General features: G+C 41.0%; 1 protein-coding gene and 1 non-coding gene across 2 annotated transcripts; both read right to left on the bottom strand.

Annotated features, from left to right (window-relative positions):
* Positions 1–354: 354 nt before the first annotated feature.
* TIMM23B (translocase of inner mitochondrial membrane 23 homolog B) lies at positions 355–19,352 on the bottom strand. The gene is made up of 7 exons (XM_068140003.1): positions 19,187–19,352; positions 18,588–18,646; positions 16,268–16,361; positions 15,962–16,046; positions 13,300–13,358; positions 10,548–10,658; positions 355–1,011 (listed from the first exon to the last, which is right to left on the bottom strand). The coding sequence occupies exons 1-7, from the start codon at positions 19,281–19,283 to the stop codon at positions 896–898; spliced, it is 621 nt and encodes a 206-aa protein (XP_067996104.1). The 5' UTR covers positions 19,284–19,352; the 3' UTR covers positions 355–895.
* Positions 14,003–14,204, bottom strand: LOC137442145 (small nucleolar RNA SNORA74). The gene has a single exon (XR_010987591.1). It is a non-coding gene; the product is annotated as a small nucleolar RNA SNORA74 (small nucleolar RNA).
* Positions 19,353–19,417: the final 65 nt, after the last annotated feature.

Below are 19,417 nucleotides of genomic sequence, written 5' to 3'. Positions count from 1 at the left end.
TGTTTGGTTTCTAATGTTGGCTAAATGAGTTGAATTCTGAGATCCTGAAGCACCCAAGTGTTTTGATAATCCACCGGCAATTGTTCTGCAACAGCAATTGTACCTCTTCCAGAAATAACTAGTTCCTTATTTATTGCAGCAAATAAGGGAGTGGAGTCAAACCCTCTTATTATGCCTCACCACCACCATCTCACATCAAGAGACAATCAGCCTGTTACTTTAATTCCTCTCACCTGCTAACTCTCCCAGAATTTTGTCCCACCAGTCCTTAAAAGCAGAAGTGTAACTAGGTCACCAGATGCAGCACACTTTTGTGTCATCAGCAGCAGGAAGAGCAAAGCATATAAACAGTCATGCACAAGTACCACCCTTTTTATTAATGATGATGTCCCTTTTTACAGCTTACCCTGTGCCGCCAGAACAACATGCCCTGCCCTGTGCTAGCTGCCACTTAAGGCTCCCACTGCCCAGGTGATGCACGTGGAAAGCCTGCAGTGCCTAGCTGTGCAGACATGGGCTTTGCTGTGCAGCACTACTGCTGTAGCACACACAGCCAAATGGGCCTGGCAGACACCAAGTACAGCTATTGGATTTGAGCATGCCTTGTAGCTCTGGCTCAGGGCTAGCTGGTGAGCATGTCAGGGAGACTCTATCTCGGTGGCCACTTTGCTTGCTTGCAGGTCCAACAAATATTGCTGCCTGTCCAGCGACTGGCTGGCAGGAAGGAAAGGGCCAGTCCAGCTATGTGGTGTTAAGAGGTTCCTCCCAGCACAGATTCCTTCAGTTTCACACTAATTGCAAATAAAAAAAGGAAGAGGCACCAGACAGGTCTCACAACTGATTTGATTGGTGACTAAGCAAGCGTGTCCTCTGCCCGGTGCTGGCTGCCCCCTGCTCAGAGGGACTGCCGGACTATGGAGCCCTTCATGTGCTCCCAGTTGTTATAGAGAGCGTAGAGGCCGGTCAGTGTCAGCCCTGCGATACCGCCACGTGCTATCCCACGCACTCCACCTGAAAGAGAGAAACAGATTAAGACCCGTTCAAGTTACATCTGAGGACACAGTCAGCCACAGAAACTTCTATGTAGCAGCTCAAATCCAGGGGCATCTTAATGAAAGGTATTTTTAATAACTATTCAGAAAAGGTACTTGTGCTAACTCTACCCTCCCTCAAACCTGCTGCCAGGCTTGGGAAAAGTCACTCCTGATCCTGACTTCTTTGGCAAGTCTTCCTCTCAAACTAAGTTAGTGCTACTGCCTTAGTGAATCATTACAGAATACTTGAAGCAGAGAAAGCTTTCCCCAAGTCCTGCTTTGTCTATTCCATTTATCCTCAACTCAGGTGTTTACAGGAAGATACCATCTCTTTCTGCTTTAAGAACTCTTCCATTTCAGATGAGGAATAATAACCACAACAATGTTGGTCAGTTATGGCAACTAGTTTTGAGGGCAAGGAGAAAGAGCGGGAAGGAAATAAGCAAACACAACAGTAACTGATGTGGACATGACCTTGTGTGCCAGATTCTTAAGGGCTATCATGACAGGCTTACCACTGCTTTTATGTATTTCCAAAATAATTTAAAACCCTTTAAAAAATAGAAGTAGATGAAAAGGCTCAACAGGCAAGAATTTACTATGGCATACACCAAACAACTTCCTTCATTCTCACTATTGTTAATATTCAAAATTATCATCTTGTAACGGCAAAAACTGAGTAACACAGGCAATTAGAAGAAAAAAATTATATACTTTTCTAATTTTTACTGCTCACTCAAAACTTGAAGTTTCTGCATGTCATGAAGGGAAAGATACAAGGCAAACCTGGCTACTACCAGCAGCCAGTGTACTTGGCTGAAGCTGGGAGTCGGATGGCATCACAACTCCATTCCACCCAAGCAAGGGTTGTGGTGTGCAGGGCCAGAAGCAGAGTCTTCTGTTGCTTTTACTAAAGAGCAAAATGTTTCTGTTTCTCTGTGGTAGAAAGTGCTTTGGCAAAGCTCCCAGAATGCACAAAAAACCGCACAGGAACACCTGAGAATATGACTCACAACACTAGGAAAACTTTGCAGAATCCAAGTTAGTGATGTTTGTCAACCCCAGCTGAAGCAAGTTAGATCATGTACAGTATACAGAACAAGGCTGGTTTCTGCTTACAGCTAAATAAAACCTGTCTGTTTTACTGGTAAGACTGACACTGGAATTCGGGTTCCTCAAACTTGAAAGGAAATATACCTCAGCAATCAGTGATTGGGTTTGTTTTTCTGTTCCGGTCATAAAGCTGTCTCACAGAATTGCACTTCGGCTTGTACTGAGACAAGAGGCTGTTGGCGTCAGCTAGACTGACTTGTGCTGAAAGATTACATCGATTTCTTTGGGGTTGTTAAACCTACTTGCATTGCCTAGGCACGTAGCGAAACCAAGGAGCTGCAGAAATGATAGCAGAAGTTGGACTTGGTACCAGAGGTCACGTCTAGCCAGTTGCATTGTCAGACCAGCTGTGACAATTCAAGAGCTTTTTGGGATACAAGCGTAATTAAATGTTGATAATTCCACAGTTCAAAGGAAAGCCATATTGTGTATGCACCTATGTGCCTCAGCTGGCATTCAGGAACATAAATGTAGAGTTCTTCGATAGTTAATCCTGAACTCGTTCCACTAAAACCTTTCCAAATGAAGAGGTTGCAGCTGTGTACACAGAACTAACCACATGCAAGCAGTTTCTGGCAAAAATCCACAGGTGAAACTTAAAGGACACTGTGCAAAACAGTGATTTAAGAGAAGTGTAAATACTATCCCCTCGTTACTTTGGGGAAAAATGAGTAAAACGTTAGAGAGCCTGATTTTTGCTGTTCATACTAGGAAGCAATTTCTCACAGGAGAAACTCCCAAAGAGGGGTTCTAACCATTATAGCATACAGGGAAATAAACACAAAGTGGAACATCCTCTTTGAATGCAACACGGTACACAGCTGTGACTATTTCTGTAGATTCTTCCCTCAGCCCTCAAGTTCAACTTATTTCCTTTGCCTTTAAAAATCCTTGAAGGTTGATCAAAGCTGGTTCCAGATACTGTCAAGGCAGGATTTCATTGGATAGCTAAGACACTTTTTAGCATCCATGAAGACATAAAAGATGTTGTGCTGCTAAGACACACTGCTCCTAATGCAAAATATGTTGGTAATGTTTTCATGTGCTGAGGTCAGACAGGTGAGGATGGCAGCTCTGTATCAACTTAAAAAGTGTCAAACACGGGACATAAAGCAGCCTGCAGGCTTTTCAGACAACTTAGGGACTTCACTAAAGAAGATGTTTCAGTGGAAGTCTGTCATGAACAGGAACTGAAGTTCTGCAGTTGGTACAGGTGCATTACTGAGAGAGGCAAAAAAACCCCTAAGAGTAAAACATAAAAGAAGTGTTTCTTACCAGGTTCCCTATGCTTCTGCAACAAAATTTTAGCAGTAATTTGTGTTGCAGCAGTTGCACCTGGTTTCTGCACTATCCATAGTAATTACAGAAAAAAAAAAGGGGGGGGGGGAAGAAATTATTTCCCTGAACTGGTTAGATTTGCACATGAGTAAACACCTCTAGGTCAGTGGCAGACATCAAACAGTAATGCAGTGTAGAACACAGCCCAGTTGCTGGGCAGGAAATGTTAAGCCCTGTGAGAAGATTACCTTGTTCGAAACCCCAAAAACTCTCCACTCCCACCCCAGCTGTGTTTGCATGATAGAACACATTCCCACCCCTCCTCTGCAATCACCTTCTGCAAGCCTCTGATACCAAGCCTGCCCTGACAAACCCTGCTAGAAATGTGGCTGTAAGCCCCGTATCTTCTATGTCCAAGTAAGATAACTTAAATTTCTAGCTGGCAGACATTTCTGAAGCAGGTATTTTGAGATCAGGCAACTTGTACAATAGTTGAGAACTACTATGGGTTTCCAAAGATACATCTGATGCTCTAAAGGAGAATTCCGTTGTCTGGCTTTAGCTGCTGAGCTCCTTCACCAGAGTGCAGAAGCTCTCACTGTCCCTCTTCCTTATGTTTAAGATAGATTTCAGAGCATGCTGCATAATGACATGCAGTATTCTCATAGCACAGCTTTGCATTTCTTTATGGTATGACCAACTCCTAACTGAACTTGACTCATACAGCAAGTAGCACCATTATTTGTACTGTGTGACACGAGGGCAAAATCTCCCATTTAGGACCCTGATTCTCTATTTTCAGAATCTGTTACTCCCACTACCCTGGGATAGTTTCTGGAATGTTTAAACAAATAGCAATGAACAGCAAGCATTATGAATACCTTAACTGAAAAGCCTGACCCATATGTTTATACTAACAAAAGAAGCGTAACATTTGTGATTAGCGTTCCCTCTTCCAGTCTCTCTGATATATTAAAAATGCAAACAGTTTCTCTTCTTTTAAGGCTTCCAGGAGCAAAAATATTTTTAAATGGCTGAAAGGGCTTGAATTCTCAAATGTACAAGGCAACCTCAGTTATGCTCCAAATTCAAGCACAGTGGTGATTAATCAGACCCTCTGAAACATCAGCAGGCATTTGAGCATCTGTGGGTGGTCCTATGCCAGTAGAAAACTGTTTCCTTCTGCTGCTCCAAGGCTATTACTTTACAGATTCTTGTAAGTGTGGACAAAGTCTGTGACCATAGAAGTTACTGAGGAAACGGATAAACTTCTTTTTGGAAAGAATGTAGGCTGCAGAAAACCGTGTTCCGCTTTCATCCTGCTGCAGCTAGGATAGTATTGTGGTTAAAATACAGACGCAACAAAGCCTGAAACAGGGAAAATTTCCTGTAATTACTGCGGTATGAAGGCTAAATGAGAACAAACTAAGTTGTGATTATTTAATGCACAATTTCAGAATTGAATTCAGAAGCTGTTCAAATTACTTTGCAAACATTGTACCAAAATTCCCTGGTTTTCTCACTGACTGAAAGCAGCAGCATGTGACTGATGAGATTACTTCAGCTACTGTAAATGGCAGCAAGAACCTTGGAAATCCCTGCAGCTCTAAGAACTTAGTTCACTGTTTCTGCTTAGCAGAGGGGACAGTGCTTCCAGTGGCTATACACATTTTAACAGACATTAGTTCTCAACTAATAAAGAAAGCCCCAACAAGCTACTGCTTGTAGTGCTTGCTTGTAGTTGTCTGTTAAGTTAAAAGCAGGTTTTAACATGAGTTCTTCACTTGTAAAATGCCTGATGGCTCTGAACTTCAAAGTTCAGTAGCAAATACTTGTTCTTCATCAAATAATGCACAAAATTAAGAGATCCCAGGATATGGACCTACATCAGTCTGCAAAAAGCTCCTCTTCTACTCCTCACCAAATAGAAACAAGTGGAAAAAACCCTGACTGGGCACAAGGATTAGAGGCATTTATAGCTGAAGAAGTAGTTAGCTCACAGAACTGCTCTGAACTCCTACCCACTGAATTTCACAAAACTGATCTTTAGCTCTGGCCAGACTTTACTGCTAGCAATAAAACATTTAGCTCTTATTAATTCACAATGTGTTGACTCTTCAGGGTGGTGTTCTGAGGTCTTAAGTTGAGAACTACTCCTTTCAGCTTCAACTAGCATGCAATTCCCTTTTCTTCAGCTGCATACCATTTACAGCAAATAATGTAACATCCTATTGTGCAAAACACATGAGATGCTCTACCCAGTATTGGGTTCCTACTACACAGAACTACAGTAAACAAATTAATGTGGTTTGTCTGAAGTATTACTTTATTTTGGTTCCTGTTTTCTGTTATCTCAAGGGGGGGGAATTATCTAAGAAAAAGAGCATCTACAACCTGGGTAACACTCAGATAAGAGGTAAAGGTTATTTAACTTTTTTGTTTACTGAAGTCTCTGTCAGGAATTTCAATTAGCAATTAAGGACTGTTACACTCGGTCACACCAAAGTCCTATCTAGCTCAGTATCTTTTTTTCCATGAGTGATCAATCCTGCATGTCTGAAGAGCGTAAGATCCTCCGCCAGCTACATCTTTGTGACATAATGACTGGGAGGTGTCACTGCATGGGGGTTGGACAAGATGACCTTTGAGGATCCCTTCCAAGCCAATACAATCTGTGAACCATTTTCATGGTGGGAGGCTTGGAGAAGAGGAGACTGAGGGTGACCTAACGATGTTTATAAATAGGTGAAGGGTGAATGTTGGGAGGATGGAGCCAGGCTCTTCTCAGTGATATCAAATGACATGACAAGGGACAAGGAGTGCAAGCTGGAGCATAGGAGGTTCCATGTGAACATAAAGAAACCTTTTTCATTGTGAGTGTGGAACAGGCTGCCCAGAGAGGTTGTGGAGTGTCCTTCTCTGGGAACATTCAAAATCTACCTGGATAGGTTTCTGTGTGACCTGCTCTAGGTGATCCTGCTCTGGCAGGGGGCTTGAACTAGATGATATTTCAAGGTTCCTTCCAATGCCTAACATTCTGTGAATAATGGTGATACAGTACACAGTGACAATCATTTTTGCCCTTTGCTGTTTTCAGACACTATTATGATAAAACAAAATAAAGTTGCCTGATTTAGAGAAGAGATTGCAGACACATATGAGAGAGCTAAATATTTGGTTTAAGTTATGTTGGCATTTGTGCTTCACATCTATGAGAAACTTGGCATGATGTATCTTAATTTCTGCCTTTGAAATTGAAGACTAAAGGATAGTATCTTCTTAAGCAGAAATGTAATTCTTGTGAATTTAGAATAGTGGACTTCCTCCTAGCAAAACTCAAATGGGTTTCAGTTGCAGCATCTGTCCTCCATACACAACTGGGAAAAGAACAAAGGGTTTTCTTTCATTCATCACTCATCTTCTACCCAGAACACTCAGTCTAAGTTGTGAGCTGAAATCCCAGCTCTCAGTAAGTTACAGGTCTAGTCAAACAAGTTAATACTATGCTCATATTGCTGCACTTGGGCTAAAATTCAGTAAATTATCTTGGTAGTACATTCCGTTTTGAATAAATGTGAGAACTAGAGATCATTTTGGTCAAAAGGATCAACTAGTGTGCTGTCTCAATGCCCCCCCCTTTCAAACTCAATTTAACATCTGTTAATCAAAGCCACACAGTATGCTGAGACAGATTACAGCTAATACTTGATTTATAATGGCAGATAAACAGCACTTGACTGGTTCTGAGGAGGACCATCAGAAGTCCTGGGGACTTAACTGCTTTAGTCACTTTCAATGGGGAACTTTCAGTGACTAATACTGCTTCCAGTTAATACAATGTGGCTGAACTTCCACAGTTTTCATCTGCAGACTTTTTAATGCGATTTCTTTTTCTTGGACACAAGCTGTGGGTTAAACAGCCTTGCACAAAGTGCTCACAACCTAATAGCTTTAGAAGGTGAGCATTTTGGGAAGCCTTTTTCATTTGACTGCTGGCATTTTGGTAAAGATTAACTCCTCTGCAAGAACAAACTGTGAAAACTAGGATTGTTTTGGGGGGCAACAAATCTTACCTTCAAAAAGTTTTCCCACCATTTTAATTCATGTCCATTCATCACCCTCAGCAAAGGCTTAATCATTTGTTTCAGAAAGTCAATCTAGGCTTTGTAGTGTACCTAAGTGTATCTGTCAGTGCATCAAGGTTGGTGATGCGATTCCTCCATCCTTGCTGTACTTAAAAAAAGAACTACGAAGCTATTAATAAAAAACCTGCCACACTTTATACAGCTTCTTCTGAAATATGTTCCTTATTCTTTACAAATTGGGAGGTAGGAAATCTGACTCAACAGCACGGCCTCCAAATCTCTATCCTTGTGGATTACTTTGTGGATTTACTAATCTTTGTGGATTACTGAACAGCCCTGATTCACAGTGTCATGTTTGTGGCAATTTCAAGCTGACAATAAAATAAAATAAGGGTCTTTATAACAGAAATGCCCCTGATGGCTTTCAAAGATTCTTGGTTTTTTTTCAGTGTCATCATCATATGACATTCACTGTTGTGACCGTTTGAGGCTGTGCCTTTAAAAAAGGGACAGTGCTGGGACACTCTGGCTGAATGTTTTGAAAAACAAAGATAGGTCTAAATGAATTTCATTGGTAGATTGGTAGAATGCAACTTTAAGTTTTAGTTCAGTTGGAATTTTTGTCAGCTCCTCTCTGTTCTGCCTTTCCAGCCTCCTGTCTGCTTCTGAGCAAGTAGCCAGAATGACCTTGGATAATAGATAAGAACTAATCCCTGCATGCGCTTTGAGGCCTAACAAAATTTCAGCCTTATTAATTACCTTTTTTTTCCCAAAAAGGGCTAGAGAGAGAGAAAAGGGAGGTAGGGGGAGAGAAGGGGTACAGAGGGGGAACCCTCCTCTGTCCGGAGGAGGGAGTTTTGTTCTGATTATTTTTCTTTGCTGTGTATTTCTGTATATATATTGTAAATACTGTATATTGTGTGTATATATAACCTGCATTTCATTTTGCTTGTAAATATAGCTTTTGCTTCTCCTTTTGCTTCTCTGACTGGGCTAGCTGTGGTTTCTTTCTTTTGTGGGGGAGGGAGAGCTGGGCCTTCTATCAACCCACCACAACTGTAACATAGGAAATTATTAAAACCTTGCTATGTCAAAGATTTGAATTACTAATTTGCCTATGGTTTAAGTATTTAAGACTTTTAAAGGTAAATATATATTGATGTTGAGTAAAGGCACAACTTAGTGGGAAGTTTTACAGAATTAGGAAAGGCACGCTGGGATAAGGTGGCAGGACAGAAAGAATGGGAGAAGCAACAGGAAGGACAAAGCATGAAAGAAAAAGAAGGAAAATAAGACTGGAATTATATTCTTCCAAGAGATGTGAATTTTCACTTTCATAACTAACTCATGACTTCTAAGGTCTACTGTGCCACTCAATTTTCCTGTATATGGTGAGAAATATATTTGACTTTCTGTGCACTACAGTTCATATGCACAATAATGAATACAGACTTCACTACACTCACCTTTTACTGTTAGCTCAGTATTTCTAATGTTACAAAACATAAGTCCCATTGTGCTCTGGTATGAAAGTTGCAGTGTCATATGGCTGTGCATGTGACTGGAGTAGTTATCCACGGTTGCACTATGCCAAAGAGAGGGATTAGTGATAAAACCAGCTTTATACTTCTGAAAGGTAAGGGGGAAGTGTCTGCTGGAGTGCAAGATGGCAGTTGTCCCTACAGAAAAATGCTATGACTTTTATACTGCTATCTTGTACAGCTGCCACTGCCAACCTGGTATGTCACCCATGAAAGCCCAAGTAATTCATTACAAGAGAGCTATGTGCACTTGCAAGGTTAAATGTACAAACTGCTGTTTAAGAAGGCTGCTTAAGCCAATTATTTCTGGTTTCAATTAGTCTCGGCCAGCAGTGAAAAAATACTTCTCAAATTGTTTTGCCCCATATATAAAGCTGGCCTCCCAGAAAGCTAAGACACTGAGGCCCAGTTAGACATTGAAAAATATATTCTAGAATCATCTCCTCAGTAAAATGCAGGTGACATATGCAGGCAATCCTTTAGTGAAGTACTCAAATCTTATACATTTTCCTGTGGTCATGTCAGTCTGTGATACCCTATAGTACTCCAACTGTTGAGCTTAGAATATGGGTTAAAAGGCTTTATGCTGGTGAAGCTCAGACCCTCTCTTCTGCAAACAATTTGGTATGCATCAGCAAACTAACCTTAAATCCATGGTGTTCTCAAATAACATTGTTAGTTTTGACCACTATGCAAAGACTAGAGTCCTACTGCAAGACAAGTTTCACAAACAGCAAAGTATTAACATTGTAAATATATTAGTTTCTTTCTCTATACTTTAACAAAATGAATTTGTAAAACTGATTTACCAAAATATTTTCCCTTAAGGAAAACAAATATTTCCATATTAAACTTGAATTCCTGATTCTTCACTTTCTTGCTTTTTTTCACAAAGCTTTATTTAGAAGTTTTGCCTTACAATCTATTTAGGATTGTAGTGGATGAATACCACTGCCTCATTTTTGCTTAGAGGAGGTAATCCCACTTATTATGTGGATGCTTTTCACATAGCTAAGGCTAATTAAGGAAAACTTGCTTTAAAAAAAACCATTCCAGCTAAATTAAATTGGATTCTTTCCACCTTGCACAGGAGTAACAATAATCATGAGAGCTATATTGTCTGATAAATCCTGAATAAATACTCAAATGTATACTCATAGTTTTTGTACAAAATATATACTCAGCTCATTCTTAGACATGTTTTCTAAGTATAGCAGGAGTAAAACCAACAGTTTCTCAAGTCTGTAAGTGAATGCAGGCAAATGGCAAAATGGCAGGGGGTGGTCAGGGGAATACACAGAATATATTGTTTATCTTGATGCAGCCAAACTATTACAAGTGATTCATGTAGAGCTGTAAAAACCCTACATTCTAGTCCCATGTTGCTAGTGTACCATTTTTGCACTGCCCACTTTCAGAGCAGGGAAGTAATGAAAATCCTAATAACTAGGATAAAGCGCAAGAAAAGAGTAACTAGAAACATTTTGCTACTCTACCAGTGCTTTTGTATAGCATTCCTGTCAAGGTTCCAGCAGCTATGGTGTTCAGGTCATCTTCTGCCCCTCTTGTTTTTTCAATGACGACTCCAAATGCACTGTAAAGTAGAGCTGGGAAAGAAAAATCCATTAAAAAAATCCAGTTAAAACTCCCATGCTCCAAGACACAAGGCACAGAATCCAGGTTTTGTGGAACTATTTACACTATGTTTCTGAAGCACAGATTCTATCATCTTGGAAGGGTATTAAAGGGGCAGGAATCCTCTGGCAAATTCTGTTTTTGATGTCCTTTTCCAGCCCTATTTCTATTTTACAGCCATTTTTACTTTCTCTTTGGTTAAAATGCAGCATTCTCATGATGGTTAATACTGCCTTAAGACATGATAAACATGTGATTGAAAGCACTGAAACTTAAGATCATTTTGCTAGTTCAAATTTTGTGTTTAACTTTACTCTGGCAGGCATTATACTGTTCTGTGGATGGCATCAAACAAAACAACACTTTCTAGGCAGCAGGAAAGGTTGCTGCCCATGTGTGAGGGAGATGAAAAGCAAGTACAGCATTATGATGCTGTTATCAAGGGCTAGGGTACAACGGGCTACATTCCTCTTGTAAATGACTACCAGATTGCTTGGGATTTGACATTAACAGCTGTTTCACCTCCACTTGCATTTCAAAACTTTTTTCCCTGGATGTCCTTCTGCTTCAGCAGAACTTTAGGGACTGTCCACAAAAGGATTAGGAAGAGAAATGCAGGGCCTCTTAGTACGGATGCATAGATAATCTAAGCATTTTGATCAAGGGAAAAGACGCCTCCATCCTCACCCCTCTTGACAGAATCACATTTCATGCTGACGAAGACTGGTAGAGTATGTGATCACTGTAAAGAGATGAAGACACTATGCCACTTCAATTCATCCCTTGTCCTCCAAGAATTGGAAATGTTCTGCTAAAAAGCATGGACATCATTCACATGCAGCCATATTAATGTTGTCAAGTTGAACAGTGGCATCTTTCCCCATTCAGCAGAGGTAATTGTATTTTACCTTGCCTTAGTAGTACATAGTATTTGTTCACCATTGGAATGGGCTGCCCAGGGAGGTGGTGGAGTCACCATCCCTGGATGTGTTCAAGAGGGGATTGGACGTGGCACTTGGTGCCATGGTCTAATCATGAGGTCTGTGGTGATGGGTTGGACTTGATGATCTTTGAGGTCTCTTCCAACCTTGGTGATACTGTGACACTGTATTAACAATGAGGGGAGGGAAGAGCTGAATTCAGCAAAATTTTCTTAAAAATAGTTTAATGCAGATACTGCTGCCTTTGTTCAGGAACAGTGACAAAAGGTGTCAGTAGTGGAAAAAAAGGAAATCTCTGAAGTAGGGATGCACTGCACAAATGAAGTAAAATGCAAAAATACTTAGTATCCTTGAAAGGAACTGCTCATGCAGCTAGGAGAAGGCAGAGCTAAACAAAATCCCAAAGTATTTTGGAATGCACAAACATTTTCTTGAGTAATCTTTCCTCAAACACAGCTGGAAAAACCTGTTAATGTGTTACTTAACCTGGAACCTTGAACTGCAGTGTCCCTGCATCTCAGTTTTCAGACAGATTTTGATTAGATACAGAATAGAAAATAAGGGGGGGGGGGGGGGGAAGGAATACCAAAAGGCTTCCCACCATAAAACTCACTAGGTAGCTCATATGAGAAGTGTCATTCTCACTATAGTTGAATCCTATCTCTAACCATGGTCTCTGTATTACGCCTCAAAAGATGTCTTGAGTTAAACGGCAAGCTAACTACTCTTTAGAAGCAAGACTGAAACAAAATGAAATAAATTCAACTTGGTTTATGTTTGGATTCACTTCTCAAAATCTAAATACATATGGATCAAGCTGTAATGTGATGTAATCAGTTTTAAGTACTGATGATTTTTCTTCTATTATTTCTCTGTGGGGCAATGAGAGTCATCATTAATCTTCAAAATAATTTCATCAGATTTGGATTTCTTCTTTCACAGTAACTGAGCACCCTTTGCCCTTTTAAGACTGGGGAGGGAAAAAGCCAAAGATCCTGTATTCTGCAGGACATTAGCTATTTCTCTGACTTTCATGAAGTCATCTGAAGTTGGGTTTTCTGATGTGATTTTACCTCCTAACCACCTCTCCCCCCAAATCTCAGCTCTCAGATTTCTTTCCTTACACCAGGCTTCTGCTAATTTTCTTTTTTTCCTAACCTGTACTAGTTATAAGCAATGTTTAAAGTAGGCAGGATCATATGTGATTTTTTTCTAGCTAAGCTACCCTTAGAAAAGGACACATTTTTGTAGTCTCTATCACATTTCTTTTAGAGAGAAATACTTTGTTGGCTCTACCTGGAATACATTGCAGGTGGCTACTCACATGAACACTGAGTCTCTTCTTAGTTATTTCAGAAGTATTCAGCTACAAATTGTGAATTAACTGGGATTTCTTAGCAAGTAGGCATTACCTATATTTTTCAGTTATTCAACAGCTAAAGTTCTTATTTGTAATACACTATAAATGTAGGGGTTAATTACAGGCATTTGGCTACTTATGGTTCCAATCTTATTTCAGCCTTCCATCTCCTCTTCAACAACTATTGTAGTGTCCTCATTTCCCAAAGAACTGCAGCTTTTATGGATTCCATAAAGAAAACGTAGAGAATACACTTTTCCATCAAATAGGTATCTCTTTAAACTGTTTTTCTTGCAAAATAATTTTACTTACCCAGAGATCCCAGAGTGTTAGCCCATAATGCTCCTTGTCTTGTTACCATATTTAGAATCCTGAGAAGGAGTTAAAAATTTATTAAAACCTTTAGCTCTCTGTATTTACATGGAGGCAGTGTTAATGGTAGTAGGTGTAACGTGTTTACACTATGCATTTGATTAGTAAAACTGGAATAATTAACTAAAAACCCTTCAAAACCAAACAGTAAGGAAAAGCACACATCTTGGTAATATATAATCTCCTCTACCATGCATACTACAAATAATAATGTATACCATACTGAAACACAAGTATTCAGTCCTGTCAAGAAAAATCATCTCTCTTTTCAGTTTAAGCTTCAGTTCAGTTCAAAGTTGTCCCTTTGTAAAGAATCTAACCTCTTCCCTTCAAATGGTCTATTCTATTCTATTCTAAATGAGACTTTAACCCTAGCTGATAAATGTTCCTTACAGGATAACACATAGATACTGAGAATGACTGATACTTGGTAAAAGACCTCCAAGAAAGTTAGTGTTCTTCTAGGAGATGGACATAACACAGGGACCTTGTGTCAGGGAGCATGGTAATACCTGAACAAATGGTGTGGGTATTAAAAGCAAGTCTGAGCCAAAGCAAGTCAGGAATAAAAGAGGCAACCTTTTGAACTTCCATCTGTCAAACTTAGCACCCAACAAAAGGTGAAGTACCCTGAGTATTTCTGTATGTACGCTTCCGGACTAGCACTAAAGAGTGAAAGCAAATCTTTAGTGCGCTCTCAGAGAAGCACAATGCCACTTCTTTTTGGCATAGTTGTCTCCAAAACAGTGACAACAGCTGCCAGAAGAAACGACTGACCTTTATCTACCAGCAGAGTAACACTATCACAGGCACAGTACTGCTCTGGACAGCTGACTACCACTGGAACATCATCATTTAAAACAATGCAAGTGCCACACATTACATTCCTCCTGCTTTGAGTTCCTTTTCCACTCTTCTTTCCTTTTTTTCTTTTAATATCTTTTTTGTTAGGAGACACAGTCATTAATGAATAAACATGAACATTAATGAAAAACATCATTTTGAAACAAGAGGAAAAAAGCCCAAGAGGCTAAGGTATCAACAAACTCCCCCTCAATTACACCCCCCATTTTGTTAACATGACCTCCATTCTGAATTGATAAGAAAATTAATAACCACCATGACAGGGAACTGACAGCAAGATTAAAATTAATTTAACAAAACTATATGTTTATGCACATTGAGGACAAAGTTGAAGGCACTCTAGGCGAGTTTCTTCCCTGCATCTGATAGGACAACACATAACCGAATACACTGTTTCGAGGTGATGACCTTCAACGGGCTTTTTCCCTCAAAGGGCAGGGACTAAGAGTCGCATGTGCACTGACTGCCACCTGCTGGGCTCGACTCATCAAAGGTTGCGTTTAGCAAAGTGTTTCACTCTGATTTGGCTCTTTCCGAATACGTTAAGATACAATTCTGCTCATTTGTAACTCTGTGGAAGAGTAATAACTATAGTGAATACTTTGATTCTATAATTCTAGAGGTGGTAAGGAGGGGGACAAAGAATACTAAAAAATGAGCAGAGGTAGTATAAGCTGTACTAGGAAAGATTAAATTCCTCCTCTAAAATTTGCTTCTCCCAAAGTATTCTGGAGGAGTGACAATGGTGTTCTCCAGTTATTTCACCCCTCTACTTTTCTGTGTTTCCTTCACTTGCACTGAAGTTTTTTTACAGTCATGTCTAAGTTACTAATAATTCTAGAGGCATACTGCAAGAAAAAAATATGTACTCCTATCTTCACTGAATTCTTTGAAACCATCAGGTGAAGTGAAAACATGGGCGTGCTGTGGATGTTCATGCACACTGTCATTCAGAACAACTTCCACCATCCAACACTTGCTCAGCAGCATGCACCTAAGTCACCCCAATGCAAATCCAGGTAGGTCCAGCTTCTGAATTTTAATCTTTAGCATTTTGAAATATTGGGAAAGAAGACAGAACTCACAAGTATGTGACAGCAAAAAATAGCTCAGAGCAAAATATGCTGCTTCTGGGAATATTTCTACATATAAAAACACACTTTTGACTTTGAAGTAGATTTCTGGTAAATACCTAAGTAGCAATTTGCTCTCAAATATTTAAGATACATCAGAGGACATACCAACTATCACTGTCACTCTTCTCCCAGGCAACCAGCACCAGAACAAGAGGACACAGTCTCAAGCTGTGCCAGGGGAGGTTTAGGCTGGAGGTTAGGAGGAAGTTCTACACAGAGAGTGATTGCCCATTGGAATGGGCTGCCTGAGGGAGGTGGTGGAGTCACCATCACTGGAGGCGTTCAGGAGGAGACTTGATAAGGTGCTTGGTTGCATGGTTTAGTTGGTTGGGTGGTGTTGGATGATAGGTTGGACACGATGATCTTGAAGGTCTCTTCCAACCTGGTTTATTCTATTCTATTCGAGAAGCAAAAAGCTTGAACTGGCATAACTAAAACCTTTTCACAGCTTAGGGAAGACAAACACTGACTCCCATTTGTCCCCACCAAAGGTATAAAAATATACTTATTTTTGTAGTGTGTTCAGGTCTGACCTTGTAGAAGGTGGAAGAAAAAACTCTGTGACTAAGGTGTGCTTTTTTAATTTGAGATTAAACACTTACTGTACATTTCTAGGTTTTGACCATGCCATATTCTGCGTCTCCTTCAAGCCAAGTCGTAAACCATTCAGTGCACCAAATGCTGCCCCTAGTTAGCAAAATAACAGTTGTTACTTTTTAAGAAGAAACAAACAAAAATCACATTACTAGAAGCAAATACTGAAAATAGACCTTGGTGTATAGACTGAGGTTAAATAGCTGTTTATGTAAGGCTAGACTGCAGAACAGGACATTTGCAATTTCATCATTTACTGCAGTTCATAGGTGGGGCCTGGACTGCTGGCAAATGTGAAAACCACAACCACCTACCTGTCATACAACATCCTCCAATGGTAAAAAAGGCCAGCTCAAATCTGCCTCGCGTTTTGTTGGCTCCTGTGGGCAAGATAAACTCATCTGTATCCTAGGGAAAAACAAAACAAATGTTTTTGTATCTTCCAAAATATTCCAAGTGCTTCAAAAATCATAGAACTAGAGAATGGCCTGGGTTGGAAGGGATCTTAAAGATCATCTGCTTCCAAACCATCTGCCATGGGCAGGGACACTTTCTACTAAACCCAGTTGCTCAAGGCCTCATCCAATTTGGCCCTGAACACCTTCAGGGAGGGAGCATCCACAACATCCCTGGGCAACCTGTTCCAGTGTCTGAACACCCTTAAGTATGGCCTTACTCATGTGGGCCACACTGATTATTTTTTTTTTTCTTTAATCCATATAAAGAACTGGGGGGGAGGGGGAAAAAGAAGATAAAACTAGTGTTTGTGGAGTACTGTTGTGTACAGTAGCAGAGATGGAATATACTCTGTGCATATTTTAGTAAGAATGAAAAAAAGACTTCAAAAAGATAAACTGACCAAAAGGGTGTCATTCCTTAACTGTCCTGATATTTTACAAACTACATCAGGCAGCCAGGAAACTCATACAGTATGGTTGTTGGTTGGTTTTTTGGGAGGTTTTTTTAAATTACTCTTTGCTTATTTAATTACAGCCATGAGTACGACTGTAGCATTATTATGGGAAGGCCAGGCTCATAATGTAAGAATGTCAAGAATCAGACCAACTTTCTCACTGCATTCTGAAAGTATATGGATGGGTTTTAAAGACCCACACACCTTCATAAACAAAACAGGTGTAAAGGCTAATTATTGAAGTAATTGTATTCTAAAATATTAGTTGTGTATTTTTCCTTGAATTTGTAGTATCACAGAATGGTTAAGATTGCAAGGGATCTGCCGAGCCTGTTTAGTGCAACCCCTCTGCTTAAATCAGGGTCAGCTAGTGCTGGTTGCTCAGGGACTGTAGCTGGGCTATACAAATCTCCCAGCACTTGCTAGGGCTAAACATAATGAGCAGTGAAGTGTTACGATCAAAACCATAGGCTCCAGTGTTGCACTAATAGGTGTCTTTAGCACTAATTTATAGGATACTCAGGACACTAATACCTTTTCTTGTAAAGCAAGTTTTGTTTGGTCAGTTGTTTTTTGAAAATCTTAGTACATATACTCTGTTTAATAAAACTCTTGATATATCATTTTTAATGCCAACCATCTTCCCAGATACAGTGTATTAACCAAACAAGACAACTGAAGAGGGTATTTTTGAGAGGGCTAAATACATCATTTTTTTCAAGCACTCAACAGACAAGATAATCATGTCAGTGAGTACACTGCAAACACAGGCACATCTCCTGTCTTCTATCATTATGGGAATGTTACCTTATGAATCAGCTTTTACTGAAAGAGAAATATAAAAAAAAATAGCCTAGAACTGCATTTAGAGATTCCCACTTACAAAAGAAGCAGTGACATAGTGTACCACAAAACAAAGGGCACAAAGACTAGCAGATACTATACAACTGTTGCCCTTCGGTGCTACTTCTGCAAAATGTAATATTCTCACATAATAGAAGGCTGATATGTAAAACTATACAGAAAATATTAACTGAATTAAGGTACACCTTTATTGGATTAATTTAAATTGTTTAGGCTATAGTTAATGCTGCTGAGAAAGTAAAACACTATAGGGCTTTGAATTACTTTCTTTACAGTGGCCTATGGGCCATCATGTTACATGAAATAATATTAAGCTGTGCAAGTATGATAGTTGTGTTATTCTGTAGAATAAAATGGAAAGCTCTGCTTCTTGATGGTCTCCCTTCAGCTGGCAAAACGTCCTAAGGAAAGCAGTGTGAAATTTGCTGCTGTTGTGATGATAGCACATACGATGACAAGGCCTGTATCAGGTCTGGGGTTTGGGTGAACACCTGAGAAAACTGCTCAAACTCACCACAATACAGAAAGTTAATTCATCAAAACAGTGGGGAATTTCTGGATGCTTTTACTGACTGAAGGGGCTTCGTGGAGGGTGTGGAAAACGCCAGAAATTGTGGCAAGGGTATATTGGGGCTGTATGCCTTTAATAGTGGCAGGCTCCTATTGATACAACAGCATGACTTATCCTCTACATTTTCTTCTTCTAGATGCCATGGCACTGCAGCCTTTTATTAGGAACAATATAAAATAAAACGTTCAACTGTTCATCAGTTCAAGACACTGCATGGCATTGCAGTCTTCACATATGAGCATAGAAACGATGGAATCATGTTCAACACAGTAAGCTGCCTTCTCACCTGTACTAGATACCTGGGGTCCAAGTTTAAATATGGGGACAAAGGACTCATTCCAGTTACTGAAAAGAAAAAAAGTAGCATACTTTAACAGCGGCCTCCCTAGTAATAATTTCACATCCCGCACGTTAAAAGGGGGCAGACCTCGTGTATGGCGGCAGTGAAAATTCTGCCGTTAAGATGCACAACTGATTAAAATATAACGCCGACTGACACCCCCTGTTCGGGGGAAGCAGCTGGGATGGGACGCACACGACGCCTCTGTAACCGGCGGCTGTCGCAACACGCTGCCACGGCCGAGGGGCCGGCCATAGGGAAGCTGCGTCCCTGCTCCTCCGACCATCCGGCAGGAGCCGGCAGCCCTGCGGCCCAGCTTCCCGCAAGGCTGCGCTCGGCTGGCTGGGTCCTCTGCCCAAGCCGTGCCATGCTGATTCCCAAGAGCGACGCCGCCACGGCTAGTCCCGCAGAGATCGGGCGCCCGGCCTGGCCTCGCTGACGGGAAGCGGATACTGCCCTTCCCCCCCCCCAACCCCACCATCTGCGTTGAGGGTGGTGGTCGCCGCCGCAGGCCCTGCCGGCCGCCCCCGCGCTTCGGTACTCACGTGGCACCCCGGCCAGGTCGGCGTGCGAGTACCCCACCCCGCCGGCGCCAAAGAGGCCGCCGAGGCCGGTGCCCTTGGAGTTGCTGCCGCCCTCCATGGCGCTACCGGGCCTCGCGCCGGCCGCTCGCCACAGCAACGACCTCCGCGCGTCGCCGTAAAGCGCGTCGCGCTGCTTTCCGGCCGCATGCCCACGGCCGGCGGGGGCGGAGCGTGGTCACCATGGTGAGAGGG

Source organism: Melanerpes formicivorus, unplaced genomic scaffold (assembly GCF_026170545.1).
Source record: "Melanerpes formicivorus ecotype bairdi unplaced genomic scaffold, bMelFor1.0.p_v2 SCAF_6, whole genome shotgun sequence".
NCBI lineage: Eukaryota > Metazoa > Chordata > Aves > Piciformes > Picidae > Melanerpes > Melanerpes formicivorus.
Note: the sequence above shows the minus strand (reverse complement) of the source record. Positions and strands in the feature narration are given on the sequence as shown.